The 21,149-nt window shown below is 45.7% G+C and overlaps 1 protein-coding gene across 4 annotated transcripts in view; it reads right to left on the bottom strand.

Annotated features, from left to right (window-relative positions):
• Window positions 1-1,148: 1,148 nt before the first annotated feature.
• Window positions 1,149-21,149, bottom strand: part of KANK4 (KN motif and ankyrin repeat domains 4) — a 135,645-nt gene continuing 115,644 nt past the window's right edge. For all 4 annotated transcript variants that reach the window (XM_066597724.1, XM_066597723.1, XM_066597725.1 and 1 more), the window contains exons 8-10: window positions 19,093-19,235; window positions 11,280-11,480; window positions 1,149-2,153 (exon numbers count right to left, since the gene is read on the bottom strand). In XM_066597724.1, the coding sequence (XP_066453821.1) occupies window positions 2,025-2,153; window positions 11,280-11,480; window positions 19,093-19,235 (473 nt within the window). In that variant the 3' untranslated portion in view covers window positions 1,149-2,024. The remainder of the gene's footprint in view (window positions 2,154-11,279; window positions 11,481-19,092; window positions 19,236-21,149) is intronic.

Below are 21,149 nucleotides of genomic sequence, written 5' to 3'. Positions count from 1 at the left end.
TCAAGCACTTCGGCAATCTCCGGCACTGAATTAAATGGAAGGGCAGTGTGCCTGCATGACCTCTGCTAATTTCACTTAGGGTCCAACAAGTCCGACGCTCTCAGGATCAGTGTGGGTCAAGCGATCAGACTTTCACCAATCATAAAGTTATACCCTTTCTTGTGGATAGAGGAAAAAATTTTAAGTTGGCACAATCCCTTTAAGCATTTACGGCATATAAAGAGGGTAGCTCATAAATGCCTGATAGGTGTGGGTCCAAGGAGTACAGATCTCAATGGAGAGTGTGGGAAACCGGAATTGGGGGTTCTCCCAATAGGTGGAGGTCTCAGAGGTGGGCCTGCACTTATCCATGGCACATCTTGATATGCCTTAAGATGGGAATGTCCCTTTAAGGGGAAGAAAAAAAAACAAACATTGGTTGGCTTAGCTGTATTTGGCCCCCGGAGCTCGACCTGGTCGGGACCCTGTATCCTTCACTAACCTAATGTGCTTTATGGGAATATAAAAATAGTATACAGTAATATGTTATGTACACAACGGCTCTATACGACAAGAGAATATAGTGATTATATCCTGTCATTTATAACACTAGTAAGAGTGACATCACCCTGTGCGGTGACATCATCACGTCTTCTCTTAAAGGTCCCCAAGTTAGTGCACCCTGAGGGGGCACATATATAAAAAAAAGGTCATTTTGGCAACAGTTTTACATCTTTTGTCGTGCACATTGCACCATTGGTCCTGCCCCCATCAAAAATAGAAAAGGAATTACATTTGGCGCAAGAAATTGGTGTCAGTCTACCCAAATCATCCATTGAGGTATAGGATGCAGATTGCTTTTATGGAGGGGGCAAAGCTCTCAAACAAACGCCCCAGTGAATACTAGTACTAAGGGCTCATTCACATGGGCGTGTGCAATTTTGGTCCATATAAATGCACTGTTTTCACTAAGTGTGTCCGTGCGTTTTTGGTGCATATGCGAGGTTTTTATCTTCATGTTGCCTCCGTGCATCATCCGTTTTTCATGCATGCAAAAAATAAAAAGCAAGAAGGTTGAAGTAATTTCGGTTTTGTCACAACCCAGCATGCACAAAAAATGCAGTGAACGTGGATGCTAATGCGCGTTTGCTACGTTTTTTTTCCATAGACCCATAGACTTTAATGGTGAACTTAGTCTGTGAGTATGGACCAAAACAAGACATGCTGCAATTTTTTTTTTTACATGCAACATCAGTCCGTGTAAAAAATGCACATCTGAATGCACCAATTTAATCCAGGGGGTCTATGCGCTTTCTGTACTCAGTCAGCAAAAAATGCGGACAGAAAACACGGCTGTGTGAATGAGCCCTAACCTGGAGGCAGAGGCGTAACTTGAAGCTTCTGGGCCCCAATACAAGATCTGTACTAGTGTCCTCATATGGGGAAGAGCGATCTTATGGGCACCTTCACAAGTGGCGCAATATTCCACCGCCAAAATCTGCAGGTCTGAATGCCTGTAGAATATTCCATCCTGTGTGAAAACACCCTAAAGCTTCCAGGCCCAGGGGCAGCTGTACCCACTCCCCCCCCCCCCATAGGTACGCCCCTGTAAAATGAAAACATTGCAAAAACATTAAAAAAAAAAAAAGTTGCATCTGCCATATTTTGCCTTCAGGCTGATGCATAGGTCAACACTTTTCTTTAAAACTGACAATATGGGACGTGCGTACGACAAATTATCCCTCAATGGAAAAGTTTATACGCCAAATAGAGAAGAGCCCCAAAATTGGAGCCTACGGAAAAAATTGTCACCTCCAAAAAAAAATAAAAATTTCCAGTGCCAATTTTTTATAAATGTGCCCCGATATAAAGGTATCATTCCTGCATAAGTCAAGAGAATTGACATTGACATGTCCGACCCCGGGCAGTGGAGAGCAGGGCCATATACACATATTTGGAATACTTGAGTGTAAATGAAGACAATGCAGAGATGGATGATATCCGCTCGCGCTCAGAAGAATGAGTCTTTTGTCCTCCATAGTTGTTTACAATGAGCCTCCTTCTCCCGTGTCAGTGGAGGGGCAGGAACGTTGGTGCCCTGTGTGGGCTTGTAGAAGTTCTGCAATCTCACTGTGGGCGGAATCCAGCACAATAGACAAAGCGGAGTTTCCAGCCTGTTCCAAAAAAATGACAAAAAAAACGTATAATCTAGGTTAGCTATAAATGATATCAAAGGTATGTCATAAAGAGGTTATAACCGAGGCCTCGCCGGAAAGTCTGAACTTCCAGGTGCAAGAATTCAGCCTATTACGTTGGCAAGATCTTCCAGATGTAGCAGAGCCAGCTGAGCTTGTCATTTAGATCGGACTTGGCTCATTTACGTACTGTATTTAAAGCGGTTGGACCAAAATTAGAAGTTGTTGAGTGGTCGGGATCTTACTGCTGAGACCCTCGCTGATTTTGAGGGGTTCCAAGTCCTACTGCAGTGAGGAGGAGACTGACTGGAGCCCTGGATGCACTACCGCTCCATTCACCTTTAATGGGACTGCCTAGATGCCCGAGCACCTCCCGCTTGGCTATTTCCATCAGCTCTATTGAAATGAATGGAGCGCTGATAGCTCATGCCTAGACAGCACTACCTTTATGCTTATGTCAGTGCGGGGGGTAAGCTGCGACCCTCACAGTGACCGGCATAGCAGGACATGGGAGACCGCCACCAATTAGTAAGTTATCCCCTTTCCTAAAATTTGTAATTGTGGTACAACCCCTTTAAGAACCATTTTTGGGCTTGCCATGTTTATTTCAACTACTTGTGGCAATTTTATGGTGATTTGCTTTTCTGTATCCTATAGCCAACTGCCCTATTGTCCATGACTGATTCATAAAGGAAAGGGTCATCTTTGTCACCATTTTGCTCTTCTTCAATGCATCTAATATGGAAAATGAAGCAACTTTGCAATTAGTTGTAATTAAAAATGGATCACTTTGTGTATGCAGCTCACATGCAGAGTGATGTGTCACCATAATAACAGATTACACTCAAACCCTGTGTAGTCTGAACCTGCAGTCATATGGATATCTAGTGATGAGCAATCCTTTGAAAAGTTTGGTTCAGCTAGTTTGACAAACTTTTGCTAAAAGTTTGGTTCAATCCAAATTATTTCGACCTGAACCAGAAGTTCACAAAACCCCCCCAACTAGTGTATAACGCCATCTTAGAGCAATAAAAACCTTAAATAACACTTACAGTGTTTTACAGGGCTTTTATTACCCTATTGTTATGGAATGTTCCCTTCTAGCCTGATAAAGGATCGATAGAAGACCTGAAAGCTCGCATTAACATCATGTATTTTTGTTAGCCATTAAAAGCTATCAGATCTACAAGATTACCTGGTTTCTCTCACTGAGAACAATCACACTTTGCTCTGCTGGCTATCACCGTACCAAACCTTTATTTCATTTTACACTAGTGTTAGGACTACAGCTCAACAAACTGAACCAGTTGAACCTTGTTTTGGGTAGAACTTTGCTAAAAGCTTGTTTTGGGTTGGTACCAAACTGAACTATTAGGAAAGTTCGACCTGATTACTTCGCAGCATTGCAATGCACAAAACTCGCGTGAGATTCACACTTGTGTGAATGGGAGCTGTAATAGTGGCCGTATTGGTCTTCCGGAGCTGAAGGGGGAGACGTCTGTTTTCTGCTTTGCAGAGATTGCACTGTCTGGATACACAGTCCTGACAGTGAGCAACAGAGATCATTATACTGGAGGTGCGAATATGCGGCAACAGAGGGGAATACTATTAGGAAGTGAGAGGTACAGAGTAAAACTGTCTCTGAGTGGGGTCTACAGTGGGGGCATTAGTACAATGGGAGGGTAACTGAGAGGTTCATTGAGGGATGAACAGAGTGTGCAGAGATGAGTCATTGTCGGAAGAAGTCTTCATGGTGGTCTGGGCGCAGAGAAGACAAAGAAAACAGATGTCATTAATCAGAGAAGATGTCACCTGTGATCACTGAAGGTAACTGCACTGTAATTACCGGTGACTACATTATTTAGAGCATAGGGGAATAGTGAGAGAGAGGGAGCTCTATCTATGCGCCTGACTGTGGTAGGTTACAGGTAGCCTCTGGAATACTTGTGTGTTTTTATAAAGGTGGCCCCTGTAGTAGTCACCCAAGATTTTCTTACGTGGATAAGACTAAAAAATGGCTGTAAGAACTTACAAGATGAAGTTAACTCAGGGACCGAATAATTTGAGACAGACTGGTTGCTATGGACGAACTGCGTAGCAACACCTCTGAAAAAAGTGGTTGTTAAGCCGTGTCCATAGCATCCCAACTTATTTGTTTCTATGCTGACTGCAGAGTAGGCGAGGAGCAGCCATCACACCGCGCTTCTCCAGCGGTCGCTGCACTTGTTTCGGTTTTTCTACAATGGCTGTACATTTTGGTGGAGATCCACTTTTAGGCCGGTCTCACACAACTGGATTTGTATTGTGGATTCCGCCGCAAAACGCAGGCATTGGAGGACATGTAGATTCAAATTTTTCCTTCACAATCGTGGATACAAATTGTGTATCCTGCGAGCAGAAGAAAAATTGCAGCGTGCTCTATTTTGCCGTGAAATTCGCGCAGACGGCCTCCATTGATTTCAGTGAAGGCATCTGACCCACAGCCCATACGCAATTAACATAGCATATGGGCTGCAGGTACCCGCGTCATTGCTAAGCAACGTTACGGGAAATGCAAACAACAAGTATTGCGTATGACCGCCTGCGAGCCTCCGTGACCATCCGCAGTACAGTTTAATGCCGTACGCAGGGTCACCGGCCGGGCTCACAGCCGGAATCCACTTTGGGCCACCAACCCGTTCGTGAGAGCCCGGCCTTAGACGGTTAGAAGATAAATGGTATAATTCACTCTACTGGCATTGCAGGGAATAAACATCACCGCTCACCTTATATACACTCTGTGCGGCAAACTCTCAAAACACGGACAAGGCGCGGATATAACGAATGGCGGTATGATAATCTACTCATGGTAAATACATGACAGTTAGCCAGGTATCAGCTAGGAGGATCCCACTTCGGTTTCTCATCTGCGTCGAGGGTCCGTTTTCCTGCTCTGTTCGGTCTCTTACGGCGGAACCGAACAGCACCGAATGGATCCTATTGACTATAATGGGGTCCGTTCAGTTTCTGCTCAGCCATCTTGCTTTTAATTCGAGGGAAAAGCTCTGCATGCACTACTTATTCTTCTGGTATTTTAATCCTACTGGAGGTTCTAAGGCAGATGTGACACTATCCTTCAATCTGTGGCATTTTGGTATGGACGATAAGAACAAGTAATGTCCAAAGAGAATATCTGGGATATGACGACACTATAAGCAGATCAACTGTTCTCTTCTATCGCCTTCTCTGGCACCAGATTTAATGCACTATGCCAGATCTTACTAATACACAGGGCGAAAGTCGGAGAGAGAAACTGAAGGGTTCTCATATTTTACTATTAAGATTTCTCTCTAGCTCTGAGGAGATGATCAGAGAGATAGAGGGGCAGATACGAGCGACAGAGGGGCGGATACGAGCGACAGAGGGGCGGATACGAGCGACAGAGGGGCGGATACGAGCGACAGAGGGGCGGATACGAGCGACAGAGGGGCGGATACGAGCGACAGAGGGGCGGATACGAGCGACAGAGGGGCGGATACGAGCGACAGAGGGGCGGATACGAGCGACAGAGGGGCGGATACGAGCGACAGAGGGGCGGATACGAGCGACAGAGGGGCGGATACGAGCGACAGAGGGGCGGATACGAGCGACAGAGGGGCGGATACGAGCGACAGAGGGGCGGATACGAGCGACAGAGGGGCGGATACGAGCGACAGAGGGGCGGATACGAGCGACAGAGGGGCAGATACGAGGGACAGATGCTATGAGACAGATAGCTATGAGACAGATAGCTATGAGACAGATAGCTATGAGACAGATAGCTATGAGACAGATAGCTATGAGACAGATAGCTATGAGACAGATAGCTATGAGACAGATAGCTATGAGACAGATAGCTATGAGACAGATAGCTATGAGACAGATAGCTATGAGACAGATAGCTATGAGACAGATAGCTATGAGACAGATAGCTATGAGACAGATAGATATTGGATAGGGAGATATGAGATAGATAGATAGATAGATAGATAGATAGATAGATAGATAGATAGATATGAGATAGAGAGATATGAGATAGATAGGATATTGATAGATTCGTTAACATGACTGTTGCATTGTGATAACTACAATGTGCTACAGTGCTGTAAATCAAGTTATCACGATATGTCATGTTGACAATTGCTACATCTGCATCTGACACTACTCTGACGAGTGACGAAACAGACGAACGGACACAACACTCATCTGAGCTCTTCTGCCCATTCCTTTTAGCGATCAGGGAGGGGGGTCACTACCCAAATCTCACTGATCAAAAAAAATGCTGACAGGTCACTATAATATGTCAGAAGTTTTTGAAAAGTTTAGTTGTACTTTTAACACGTTATTATGATTTATAGCACAATGTTGTTATAACATGTTAAATGTCAAGTTAAAATTTGCTACATTTGTAGATAGGTTTACATTAGACAGATATTACATACTGTAGATGTAGCAATTTTTAACATGACTGGTGCATCATAATATCTCCATTTACAGTATTGTAGTACATTGTAGTCATTATAATACTTTGTCTCAAGTTAACATTTGCTACTTACTGTAGATAAATATGAGGGGCATATGAAATAAATGTATTTAAGATAGATATTAGATAGATCGATCGATCATAGAATGGTAGAGCTGGAAGGGACCTCCAGGGTCATCGGGTCGAACCCCCTGCTCAGTGCAGGATTCACTAAATCATCCCAGAGAGATATTTGTCCAGCCTTTGTTTGAAGACTTCTATTGAAGGAGAACTCACCACTTCCCGTGGCAACCTGTTGCACTCATGTTCCACAGGATAGATATGAGATGCGATGAGATCCACATTGCAAAGTAAAGCAGCGCTAGGAATGTCCTGACATCAGAGACGATCCATCAGCATATTATTTACTTTGGCCGTGCCCATCAGCAGCTTCTGCCACGTTTCTGCCAGCGGACACATACCGGGCATACCAGGCTTATCTGGATCAGGATTTATATGCCAGGTAACTGATAAAGGGCACGTCTAAAGATAAGTATCTGTGGGCACAGCCGGATAATCTATGATAAACTGCACTGTATATACAGGAGAGAATCTGTGTGATGTCCCAGAGGGGCCTCTAGCTTTTAGGGAAAAGCTCCCAGCAGCAGCTCGCACAGTGGGAGTCAAGATACGCAGAATAATCTGGAATTCCATCCTTTATCACATTTGACAAGAGTCGTCCAATACTGAGCACAGTTCATGACAAGGAAAATTATATACTACAAACTGGTGTGGGTGCGGATGGAGCGGCTTTTTTCGCTGGGGGGGGGGGGGGGGGGGGGGACTGTCTGGCCCCATCTGGGTGGTCTCTTGGGGTCAGACTCTTAAAGGGGTTGTGCCAAGTTATATAGTTATTAACCATCCACAGGATTTGAGATAACTTTAAGATCGGTGAAAATCCAACCGCTGGGACCCCCAATGATCTCGAGAAAGGGGCTCCAGCGGTCGGTCCCCGAATGAATGGAGTGGTGGGCGCATAGGAGTGTCACTGCTCCATTCACTTCAATGACAGCGCAGGAGATTATAGAAGTGCTTGAACTCGGTAATCTCTGATGTTGTCACTGAAGTGAAGGGAGCGGCATACCTACACGACCTCCACTCCATTCACTTGAGGACCTACTGGACCCCAGTTCTTCAGATTGATGGGGGTCCCAGCAATCAGAACCCGACTTATCATAAAGTTAGCCCCTATCGTGTGTACAAGGAAAAACCGTATACCTTGGCACAACCCCTTTAACATTTAGGCCGCCTGCAGACAGGCGGAAATTCCGCGGCGTGATTTCCTGCGGAATTTCCGCCCGTGGAAGCCGCCATAGGATTGCGTTAGCCGGATCGACCCGGACATCTGCAGGCGGCCTTACACTGTTGCTTCTGGTATAACAGAATCTACAACACTTGGCTAGCACTGTAGAGCTATATATAAAAAGTCAACACAACTCTGTTAAAATGCAATGTTTTTGTCATGTTAAAAAATCCGACAAAACTGAATAATTTCAGATTTGTTTCCACCTCCAATGTGACCCGTTAGCGGTACAATTCCCTTGGAAAACAAACTGAAATCTTTTGGGGTAGAAAAATAAAAGAAACTAAAATAATGTAGTTGCATAAATATACACATAAAACTAATACTTTGTTGATGTACCCTTTCACTTTATGACAGCATTCAGTATTTTTGGGCTGGCGTCTATCAGCAGGGCACATCTTCACTTGGCAATCTTTGTCCACTCTTCCTTGCAAAAGTGCTCCAAATCTGTCAGATTGTAGAGTCAGCTCATTTTTAGCGCACTCTTCAGGTCAACCACAGATCTTCAATGGGATTGAGGTCTGAGCTCTGGTTGGGTCCTTCCAAAACTTTGATCTTAAGGTGAAGCCATTCTCTTGCTGAGTTGGCCGTCTGCTTTGGGTCGTTGTCGAGCTAAATTCCTCTTCATCTTCAGCTTTTTAGCCGAGGCCTGAAGGTTTTGTGCCACAATGGACTGATATTTGGAACTGTTCGTAATTCCCTCGGCCTGGACCAAAACCACAGTTCCAGCAGCATAAATACAGCCCCACACATAATGCCGCCTCCACGATCTTCACTGCGGGTCTTCTGGTGATGTGCTTTGTGCCAAACATACCTTTTGGAATTAAGGCCAAAAAGTTCCCCCTCGGTCTCATCAGACATAACATGTTCTCCCACAGACTTCTGGCAGACTTGATGGAGTTTTTGATAAAACATAGCCAAGCTTGGACGTTTGTCTTTGTTAGAAGAGGCTTCTGTCCCCTACCCCCCCTTCCCCCACAGCCCAGGCATATGAAGAATACGGGAGATGGTTGTCCCATACACTACACAACCTGTACTTGTCAGAAACTCCTGCAGCTCCTTTACTGTTGCTGTCGGCCTCTTGGCCTCCTGGACGTATTTTCTTCTGGTCTTTTCATGAATTTTTGAGGAACCTCCAGTTCTTGGTGATGTCACTGTTGTGCCAGATTTAATCTCCTTCTTGCTGACTGTCTCTACTGTGTCCTATGGTATATGTAAGGACTTGGACATGTTTTGGTCCCCCTTCTCCTGACTGACACCTTCCAACAATCTGATACTTTTGATGTGCTGTAGGATCGTCATGGACCAACTAAGAAAATGTCAGGAAATTGCTCTAAGAAGAGCTAAACTCTATATAGGGGAAATCAGAATCCCTGTAAATTGCAGGTTCTGAACACAACCACATCCCTAAATATAGGAGGGTGTGAACACTTATGCAACCGCATTATTATTTCTTTTTCCCACCCTGAATGATTTCACTTAGTCTTTCAGTGGAATTGTACAGATAACGGGTCACATTGAAGGGGGAAATAAATCTGAAATGATTCATCTTTGTCAGATTTTTTAACATGACATAAACCTGGCATTTTAACGGGGTTTGTAGACCTTTTATATTCCCTATACATAACAGGGACTCGCCAAAGTGTCTGTTTTGACAGGAAAATCAGTGTTGTATTTTTCATGGCGAACGTGACAGAATCTGAGACAGTGGCTCCAAACGGCCGTCTGAAACAGAGCTGTGGTCCCTTTATACTGCACTCTGGATTACTGGACAGACTCGGGCTTATAAGAAGCACTGAAAGAATTATCCCTTTAAAGCCAGTCTCCAGCTTTTAGCACTTCGTCTATATATCCTAAAATGTCTTAATGCTAAATCTCCTGCATAAACATAAATTATACAATTCTGGCTGTCCTTATCAACCACTAGGGGGAGCTTACCGTATACAATTTATACATTGAACTCAATAATAAAACAGTATACAGTACCCCTTCCTCTAGTGGTGGCTGTGGGTAATTAGCATGTTATTTTCTAAATCTACACTGAATAGCTACTTTATTAGAGACCCCCCTTCCAGTAGTGCGTAGTCCTACAGAACTGCAGCAATTCATTGTGGCGTACATTTCACTACAGTGCTTCCCAGAAAATAAGACCCTGTATTATATTAATTTTTGCCACAAAAGAGGCACAGGCTCTTATTTTTTTTTTGGAGGGGGGGGGGGGGTCTTATAATACTCACCTAGCAGGCACTGTCCGAGTCCCTCTTGCTGCTCTCCGGAGCTCCGGGCGGGCTTACATGCAGTTGGAAGGAAACATCTCTTGCTGGTAACAGGGTTGAAATCCCCAACTCCAGCAAGAGATTGCTCTGATTGGCTGAGCGCCGCGGCCTCAGCCAATCAAAGCCAGTGTTCGATACACCAATCATGGCCATTCATTGAAGAGAAAAAAAATCACTGCAATTTGCGATGTTTTGTAGCCCATGTTTACCTATGGACCCTTCCTTTGTGTTGCATCGCACAAAATCGCGGTTTTTGTGTGGTGCAATGCAACTTTAACAGTAGGAAGTCCTATGGTTTGTCCCTAAAATAACCCATAGCTACATTTAAAAAACAATACATTCTCTAACAGACGCTGTCCGCTCCGCTGACCTTCTCTTACCGAAGCTCCAGCACACTTGTTTGCAGTCTTCAGCCACCGCTTCTTGGTCATGGGGTTTATAAATCCTGCCTCCAGAAGGCACAAGCACTGATTGGTTCTTGAGAGCCGCGGCTCAGCCAATCAATGCAGCGTTCAATGAACCAATCACAGCCATCGCATTGAATCACAGCCATTGCCTGTGTGAAAAAGGCCTGAAACTGATCCACAGCAAACTTGTCATTCAGTGTATACATCTACGCAGAGGATTTGGGGCTATGTATCACCTGTTCCATTCTTTTCATATTAGGTATAAGATTTGCTGATCAGTGGGTTAAAAAGTAAAAGTCCACACCTACTGCACTGCCACTATTAGTAGACCTGCTTCTGACCACGGCTAATACTACTATCGCTGCTACTACTACAAAAGGCCTTCTTTTCTGCCATCTACTGCTTTAGATGGGGCTTTCTCAGCTTGAACCACTCAGTTCCTGCATTATCTATGTTAAACAGATAAGCGGCGCCATTTTTCACTACCTCTTGTGATGCTTCACTTTCACCGTTCCCTCCTTTATTTCCACCATACATTTAGTTTGGAGCTGTGGACGGAACAGAATGTTTCATAGGTACCTTATCTGTCAGCTTTATGTCACAGTCTGGATGAGATACGAGTAGCTTCACGATTTCCAGATTTCCCACTTGGCAAGCAATCATTAATGCGGTTTCTCCATCCTCAGCCGTCAGGTTTATTTCCGCCCCGCAGTCCAGCAGGACTTTTACCATGTCCAAGCGGCTGTGGCTGACTCCAAGCATCAGTGCTGTTTGTCCACCCTGTCACACAAAGAGAAAAAGCTATTAAAAAACTGCTAATTAAGAATTTTTGCAACAAATGCTCAATGACTGACATGCGACAATGTTCACCACACTGCAGATCTACTCATTACACTAGAAACTACGTTTTGGGGCTGTTGGGGAAAGTGACAGGGAGTGTATTTTTTATACCCACAGCCTCTCCCGATGCCATGCTGTCACCCGCTCCCACAGGATGACGACTGCATGGCAATCTGAAAAGAGACCACTTTTCGTTCGGCACGCAGACTTCAGTGGGTGTGTATAAAAAATACTCTTTGTAAAAAAACGATCCTGTCCCTAGAAGAAGTTGTTGCTTTGCTGCAAAATTTGTCCTGCAGTTCCATCTTCGTCAGATATGTAAATGATGAGAGTTGTAGTGATTAGATGAACGGTCTTGTCACCGGAGGCCCTAAAAGTGGTTCCCTCCTTGGCCTGTAAAAGGCTCTCGGGGGCTCCTTGTAGTGACCTCTTCTTCCGCTTGTAGAGCTTGTTGGCCTCTACGACGAAGAGAAGAGATGTCACCCCGTCGCATCGATGAATTGTCCCCCAATTGGGCCATTCTGTCCAGACTGTTAGGAGGTGGTGGGACCAGTGGATGTGTGAGGGCACACAAGGTGACCGGGCTCAGGACGCCCCCTACAGACCACCAGTAGAGAGGAGGGTCTGACCAGACTGTTAGGTGGTGTTGGCACCAGTGGATGTGTGAGGGCATACAAGGTGACCGGGCTCAGGACCCCCGACAAACCACCAGTAGAGAGGAGCGTCTGACTAGACTGTTAGGAGGTGTTTGGACTAGTGGATGTGTGAGGGCACACAAGGTGACTGGGCTCAGGACACCCCCTACAGACCACCGGTAGAGAGGAGGGTCTGACCAGACTGTTAGATGGTGTTGGGACCAGTGGATGGGGGCACACAAGGCGACCGGGCTCAGGACCCCCTACAAACCACCAATAGAGAGTAGCGTCTGACTAGACTGTTAGGAGGTGTTGGCACGAGTGGATGTGTGAGGGCACACAAGGTGACGAGGCTCAAGACGCCCCCTACAGACCACCAGTAGAGAGGAGGGTCTGACCAGACTGTTAGGAGGTGTTGGGACGAGTGGATGTGGGAGGGCACACAAGGTGATGAGGCTCAGGACGCCCCCTACAGACCACCAGTAGAGAGGAGGGTCTGACCAGACTGTTGGGAGGTTTTGGGACCAGTGGATGAGTGGATGTGTGAGGACACACAAGGTGACCGGGCTCAGGACTCCCGACAGACCACAAGTAGAGAGGGGCATCTGACCAGACTGTTAGGAGGTGTTGGGACCAGTGGATGTGTGAGGGCATACAAGGTGACCAGGCTCAGGACCCCCGACAGACCACCAGTAGAGAGGAGCGTCTGACCAGACTGTTGGGAGGTGTTGGGACCAGTGGATGTGTAAGGACACAGAAGGCGACCAGGCTTAGGACCCGCGACAGACCACCAGTAGAGAGGACCGTCTGATCGTCCGACAAGCACCAGCAGCTCCAACGGTTTTGTTGTCCACCATCCAGAGACAGATGGCGCCATCGTTACACCCCAGTGTCTGTCGGAACCATTTCCAGGTACTTGGCTGAAGGACAATTGGTCTCATGTCTCCCATTAGGTGTACAGCTTTTGAAACCCATCCACCGTGCCTCTGTTTGCAGTGATGTCGTGCACGACGGACATGTTTGTGTACAGAAATCTAGGGCTGAAATCTAGTGTGCATGATCTAGAGGCTCAATTACAGCAAATCAGGAGTGATATGCCGCAGGATACCATATGGAACCAGCATGCCTCCATGCCCACCCGTATTACATCTTGCATCCAAGCTAGAGGCGGCCCAGCTGGATACTAGAGCGTCCATGCCTGCCTGTATCACATCTTGTATCCAAGCTAGAGTCAGCCCAACAAAGAACTAGAGCCTCCATGCCCGCCTGTATCACATCTTGTATCCAAGCTAGAGGTAATACAACAGGGTACTAGAGCTTCCATGCCCACCCGTATTACATCTTGTATTCAAGCTAGAGGTGGTACAACAGGGTACTAGAGCCTCCATATCAGCCTGTATCAGATCTTGTATCCAACCTAGAGGCGGCCCAACAAGGTACTAGAGCCTCGATGCCCACCTGTATTACTTCTGGCATCCAAGCTAGAGGTGGCCCAACAGGGTACTAGAGCCTCGATGCCCACCTGTATTACTTCTGGCATCCAAGCTAGAGGTGGCCCAACAGGGTACTAGAGACTCTATTCAAGGGGTCAGTTTTCCTCAATAAATGATCCTTTTGCTCTGATATTGTAATCACTTATATCAACGTTACAATCACACAGAGAAGGTTTTATTTGATTCCAAAAACGTCTAGGGACGTGATATTTTTTTTACAATAAGTGTACATCACCCGGCTCCCGTCCCCTAACAGAACATAACTTCGTTTTTGGTGCTGTAGGGAGGTGACAGGTTCCCTTTAAAAGGGTTGTGGCAAGATGGCATCCTTGGTTATATGCCCTAATAGGGACCCCCCATAATAACCCAGAATAGAGAGTTGCTCAGTAAGAGTGGCCCCCTTTCTGGCAGACCATGTGCCATCCTCGTAATTACAAGATGGTCATATGAATGGCTATCCTATAATGCTACATTTCCCCTGCAGCTACCGGCACTGCAAGGCAAATGTGCTGCTGGCCGGGGCTTCATTCCCCTCCACCCCCATCCGGAAAATAGGGGTGCAAAAAGTAGGATGCATGGCATTCAGCCATTCACCCTCGAACCTCGCATTCTGGAAGGCATTGGGCATCTTGGCACAACCCCTTCAAAGGAATCTTCCAATTTTATGCAAATAAAGTCTAGTATATCAAAGTATATTACAAAGACTGTACAGTATGAACTCTTATTTTCGTCGGAGGGCAGGGGTAGGGAAGGAAGGGGGGGTAGGAACTCTTCCACCATGTGCAAGACCCTTCTGGTGACATCATGGTGAATACATTGACATGAAGCAGTGTCGGACACAATGGTCCAGTATGTGTACTTTCCGTTCAATCTGTGCAGTTACTGTCGCTATTCATGTCGCAGCTGCTGATGAAAGGAGCATTTATATCCATCATGAAACTTTCCTTCTAAATGTCCATACTTGTCTAGCGATGTCACAGTCTTACTGACATGGGTCATCCTACAAAGCAGCGGCCCCTTTGTATGTCAGGAGGGGAAAATAAAGCCACGAGATGAACACTTGTCCAGCCAACTGCACCATAGACATGATTATGTTAATGGGAGGATGGGAATAAGCAGCTGCCAGACTACTCCTGCAGGAAAAAAGTATCGGTCATGGTGAAGTTCTGCCCTTGGGCACCCAATAACGCAGGATCCTTAGATAATCCTGGTGAAATAGGCAGGTTTGGCTGAAGCTTATGATGCGTTCGCACATGGCAGATTTTGGTGCAGATCTGCAGCAGAGTTCACTCTTTCAACTATTTTATATCTGTTTTCTCGTAGAAAGTAGCTGTAAGATCAGCTGATCTTCCCTGTGTTACTGGGGAAATAAAAGAATGCAGGCTACCTATAAACAGAGAGATGGTGAGGGAAAACTTAGCTAACTTAAATTCTCCAGATAAATTACGTCCTAGGATATGGAAGGAAGCAGCAGAGGTAATTGCTGAATCACTCAACGGTATATTTGAAAACTCCTGGAGAACAGGATGAGTCCCAGAAGATTGGAGAACGGCAAATGTTGTCCCTACCTTCAAAAAAAGGGAAGAAGGTGGATCCAGGAAACTACGGACCTGTGAGCCTGACTTCTTTACCGAGAAAGTTGTTATTAAACAAAAAAGAAGGCTGAGAGGAGACTTATTAGCCATCTACACATATCTGAAGGGCTGTCATACTGCAGAGGGATCAGCCCTATTCTCATCTGCACAAGGAAAGACTAGAAGCAATGGGATGAAACTGAAAGGGAGGAAACACAGTTTAGATATTAATGAGTGGAACAGGTTGCCACAGAAGGTGGTGAGTTCTCCTTCCATGGACGTCTTCAAACAAAGGCTGGACAGACATCTGTCTGGGATGATTTTGTGAATCCTGCACTAAGCAGGGGGTTGAACCCGATGACCCTGGAGGTTCCTTCCAAATCTATGATTCTGTGATTCTATGAAGTTTGCTGCAGGTCAAAATACATAACAATGGTGCAGATTTTGACTCAGACTTTGGTGTCGATTTTCCACTGTGAAAGCTATTCACACAGCGTGATCAGCTGTGCACTCCGGGTCCTGCTTCCAGCATTCCCTGCAATGAGCTGCTTTTGCTAGGGTGGTTGCAGGGAAAATGAACTATTAAAGGATGACCATTCACATGAACGACCGTCCTTTAAAGAGGTTGTCCAGTTATAAACTATTTATGGCCTATCGTCAGTATAGGTCATAAATAGTAGATTGGCAAAGGTCTGTTGCCAGGAAGCCTTCCCTGCCAATCAGTTTTATAGGATGATGCACTCCTACATGGAGCCGATTTCTGTAGGAAGCAGACAGCTCTGTTCCCACTGCAGTGGCCATGCTTGGTATTGCAGGCCAAATTCACAGTGAAACTAATGGAAACTTTGACTGTAATACCAAGCCTGGCCACTGCAGTAGTAACGAAGCTGCAGAAATCTATGTCTTGCAGAAATCAACTCTGTACACAAGTGCACCACCCTGAAGGCAGCCGATAAGTGAGGATGCCCACTGATCTACTATTGATGGATAAGCCATCAATATTTTGTAAGTGCACAACCTCTGGTCCGCCAGAAAGAGGGCTACTCTTTCTGAATAACTCTCCATTCTTGGTCATAGCGGTAGGTCCCAAGTGAGGAACACTTCTCTATGACATTTATATACCCTAATACAGCATATGAAAAAGGAATGCCATCTTGGCACAACCCCTTTAATGATGCAGACATCTGAGGGATCTGAACGGTCTGCACACAGTGTCAGTCTGTTAGGATGAATTCACATGCAGCAGGATAGTTGCAGAGATTCCTTGTGACTGCCCTTTACATGGGCCTGTTGCAGAAACAACCCCATTCAGATGAATAGAAAGGCCAAGCAAGCAATTAGCGCATGCATGTTTACACGGCTATGATCTCACATGTGACACGACCGCTAGTCTTCAGAGGAGGTCTCAAAAACTTGGCCAAACTTCCTATAAATTCTTCTGTAACTTTTGGCAAACTGAAGTCAGACACATGTTTACTAGGAGTAATTCTATGAAATGCTTTGTGTGCTCAGTAATGTGTTCCCAATTAATTACTAAGCATACAGATGTTCCTTTGGGTTCCCCAAGGGCTGATTGGTCAAAAGTAAGGTAGTCTTTATAGTGCCCCCATAGCAGGACCCTAACCAGGGCGACGATCTCTCTTGTATGTGGCCTGTGATCTTGTGTCATTATGTCTGATATTCAGGGGTCTTCTGCCCCGGACCCCAGTGTCTCTCTTGCGTATAGGGGAACCGCTCATCCACTATAAGCACTATAAACTAAGTCATGGTGTTTATAGTTTAGGTGATGGGGAGTCCAGAGAGCCTCTTTTCATACTCACTCAGTACCCTGTTCCTGCGGTGTCCCCTGGTGAAGCATGACTCTTTACGGACGCTTGTGCACACGTTTCCATAGACATGAAGGAAAGGCATACACAGCCTTCGGAAAGAGTCATGCTTGATATTCATGCACTGACTTCTCCAGGAAAAAGGACTGGCGGAGTATGGAATGAAGCTCTCCGGACTCCCGTCACTTTAACATTAAGTACTATAACAGTTTATGGCGCTTATAGTTGATGACAGGTTCCCTTTAGAGCAGGTCATCCATTCGAGAGATGGGTTCCCCACTGATGAGCTGATTGTAAGGTGTCCGGCTACTGGGACCCGCGCAATTATCTGTATTCTAGTGGAGGACACAGCAGCGTCCAATAAAATGTACAGTAGCACCATATAGGAAAACCACATATTACATGGCGCTAACTGAAACAAATGGGCAATGTATAGAATGCATGGATGTGTCAAGTCCACCATAGAGTGCTCTACATAATTCATGGAGGTCCCAAATGAGGGACCTGCTGCCATTAATACCAAATAACAGAATGTATGAAAATGGGTTTTCTACACCAAACTTGCCCTTAGCGATATTTTTGCAAGCTAGATCAAGCACCTCGCAGCGCAGAGAAAACGCTGCAATATCGTTCATTGCTTTCAATGGGACCGGCAGCAGCGCTAGCCCATTAAAAACATGGGGAGTACATTGTGGACTTCTGCTACAGCTGTGACAGCTATGGCAGAGGATTCCTTCATCTGTGATGCTATCCCAAATCCCCTGCCTCCAGAACACAGAAGAAGACTGCCATGCTGGAGAGAAGTGGCGAGTATCATTTATTTTTTACTTTTTTTTCTTACAGCTAGGGATGATTTTCAGGGAAGGGTTTATATTTCAAGCCCTTCTCAAGAAAATCATCGCTGCAGGGGTTTCCTGCACCCTCTGTCCCAGGACTGGGGGGGGGGGGGGGGCAAGTGGTATGTTACCTGTACTTATTCTTCTCCATTGTCCATCTGGTTTACCAGTTCTTGTCCTGCTTTTTTGGACATCTAAGGTACTGCTGCAGCTTTCTATCTAGCTAATGCACACTATGCATTGCTTTCTGATTGGCCAGTTCTGATCCCATAAGCGGTACTGGCCAATCAGAGAGCAGGTATAGTGCATTGGTAGTCTAAGGCTGCCTGTCCATGGGTGTTGCAAAACTCGGTGGCGAGCCGCCGCCCGGGACCAGGAGCCAGCAGGTGTATCTCCACGGTAAGCCTATCTGACAGATAGGCTGGCTGTGGAGAACAGCATGCTACGAATTGCCGGCTGCGAGCGGAGAATCGCTATGATTCTCAGCTCGTGGACAGGGGGGAAAGCGTGCATTGCGTTCCCTGCGGGCGGATTATCGCTGCGGGGAACGCAATTCAAAAATGCCCGTGGACAGGCAGCATTACACTACCAATGCGCTGTGAGGATTAGGTTGTCTGAAGATTGTATCAGCCAATTTGGACAAAAATCGGACTCAAAAATGGCATATCGGACAGATGGCAAACAACAAGTGCAGGTAATATATCCCATTCCCCCTCTGGTCCCAAGAGAGAATGTCTTCCTGAAACAGGAAGTTTTCTTTAAAGGGGTATTCTTTAAAGGGATATTTCACCTGTCGAAAAGAGATGAGCACTTCAGCCAAGCTCCGTTTTCATAGCTCTCATTGTAGTGAATGGCAGCTACGGAAAACAGTGTAGCATAGTGAGTTACAACGTAGCATGGTGTGCTTTGCCGTTTTTGTAGCTCTCATTCATTTCAATGAGAGCTACGGAAACAGCACTTGGCTGAAGCGCTCAGCTCTTCCTGAGGCTCAGACTATTTGGACGGAACCCATAGCAGAGGTTTCTTATTTCAGCTATGAATAATCCGAGATGGAATACCCCTTTAAGTTCCTTTCTGCCCAATGTTATTACAGATAACTATAATGTTCTGTGCTTTATACACACATTATATGTATAATGTGCCGTAGATTATAATTTACGGTATGCTTTTTGCATATCAGTTTTATACCTGAGAGGCAGAAAGATTAACATTTCCAAGCGTGAGAAGAGCCTTCACCACTTCCATGTCTTCATCTGTCTCCGCCGATGCTAGGGGGGTGAGCATCACTGGGGTGTACCCTGCCTTATTCTGATGGTCCACATCGCAAATTCCTGAAAATTATATAGAAAGATTAACTTATTTAGGTGAATATAGAAGGTGATGATAATTAAACTGTCCCCCCAGCAAGCAGAAATGGTATAGTTTCTAACTAGAGATGAGCGAGCATACTTGCTAAGGCGATGTACTCGAGAGAGCATCACCTTCTTCGAGTACCTGCTGGCTCGTCCCTGAAGATTCGGGGGGGCTGCGGGGGTCAGCGCGGGGCAGCGAGGGGGAGCGGAGAAAAGAGTAAGAGAGATCCCTCTCTCTCTCCCTCCCGATCCCCTCCGCAACCCCCCGCTCCCCCCTGCGCCACCCCCGAATCTTCAGGGACAAGCCAGCAGGTACTCGAAAAAGGCGATGCGATCGCCTTACCGAGTATGCTCACTCATCTCTATTTCTAACTAATGCTGTGCTGATGCATCATGGGATTGATTGAAAGTGAAAACATAATTTTCACCATCAAGATGGTGCATGATAAGCATCAGACAGGGGGGCGCACTGCAGGGAAGTGACTGCAATACACAAAGCAGATCTCCAGAGTGTGACAGGCAATCGAGTGAGGGGGGCAGGGATGGGAAAAAGGTGTTTTTCTGGAGTGGCCGTTAAACTCTTGAATAATAATGCTTATTAAAGAGGTTTTCTTGTGGATGCGGAAATGCTACGGAATTTGTTGCAGAATTTCCGCCCCATGTGAACATACCCTTAATAAGCTGATAAGACTCACAGCCTACATGCAGCAAGCCGTTACTGTGCACCCAACATACTGAACAGCCGCGCAGGAATAACAGATCTGTCAAAAGCAACTGTTGTCGGTTTCCACTTAGCAAAAAACTTTTTTTCGATTGTAGTTCATTAGGGGTCATCCCCACGAGTGGCGCAGGATACACCTGCGGATTCACGCTGCTAGAGTACCGCGATTAATGCTGTATTATTGGAGACCTCCCGCAGCGTAAATCCACAGAAAATAGAACATGCCGCGTTTTTTTCCCGCTCGCGGAAATCCGTAGTAGAATTCCGCATGTGAGCATTGGCAGGCAGAAAGCTATTAGGTTCACTAGAACCTAATAGCTGCGGAATTCCACCACGGGAAATGCGGTACAAATCCTTCCTGGGCATTCAGCCTTAGTTGTACCTATAGGAAGGAAAAACTATCCGGACAAGAAGGAGTCTGCACCGACCATGCACCATGGGTAACTGAACTTGTGTATGTGTGTGACGTCCGCACAGTTGAGGTCCAGCATATGCTTTTCATAATGATTTTCGACATGGTTGCGGTTTCTGGAGGTGAAAGAAATATGATTCACCTGTGAAAACTTCAACATGAATGGAAGCAGGTGGTTTTATGCAGTTTAAACGACGACACCTCAACAGCAAATGTGTGACTGCATTACTATGGATGCCAACCGAGAGGAGATCCAGCTGGCCAGGCATCGTGGGGTTGGACACGGCTGAATACGGAGAGCATTTTCATTTTTTCCCCTTTTGTGCCTTCATATAAAAGCAGATAACGAGAAACAGGAATAAAAACGCCACCTGTTGTTGCAGTAATTTCTGCTCTGTAACTTTGTTGCAGCCCTGGGTCATACAGCGCGAACATGTCATTCAGATTTAACACGTTGTAACAAGTCTGTGATTCTAAGGAGAAACATTTCACAGTTCATGTGTGGATACAATCTATATGAAAAGCTGGGTCAGTGTGTTCATTACTTATAAGGGCTCCTACCCACTTGCGTTTTTTAATGCTGCGTTATTGCTGCTTTTTTTTAACGAGAATGTCAATGAGACTTTCTAATGTTAAAACGCATCGCACAAAAATAGCAAAAAACAAACTTGTGATTCCTTTTTAACATTAAAAAGTCCCATTAACATTTGCGTTAAAAAAAACACAACGATAATGCAGCGTTAAAATCCTGAGTTACATC

The sequence above is a fragment of the Eleutherodactylus coqui genome, chromosome 3 (assembly GCF_035609145.1).
Source record: "Eleutherodactylus coqui strain aEleCoq1 chromosome 3, aEleCoq1.hap1, whole genome shotgun sequence".
In the NCBI taxonomy this organism is placed as follows: domain Eukaryota; kingdom Metazoa; phylum Chordata; class Amphibia; order Anura; family Eleutherodactylidae; genus Eleutherodactylus; species Eleutherodactylus coqui.
Note: the sequence above shows the minus strand (reverse complement) of the source record. Positions and strands in the feature narration are given on the sequence as shown.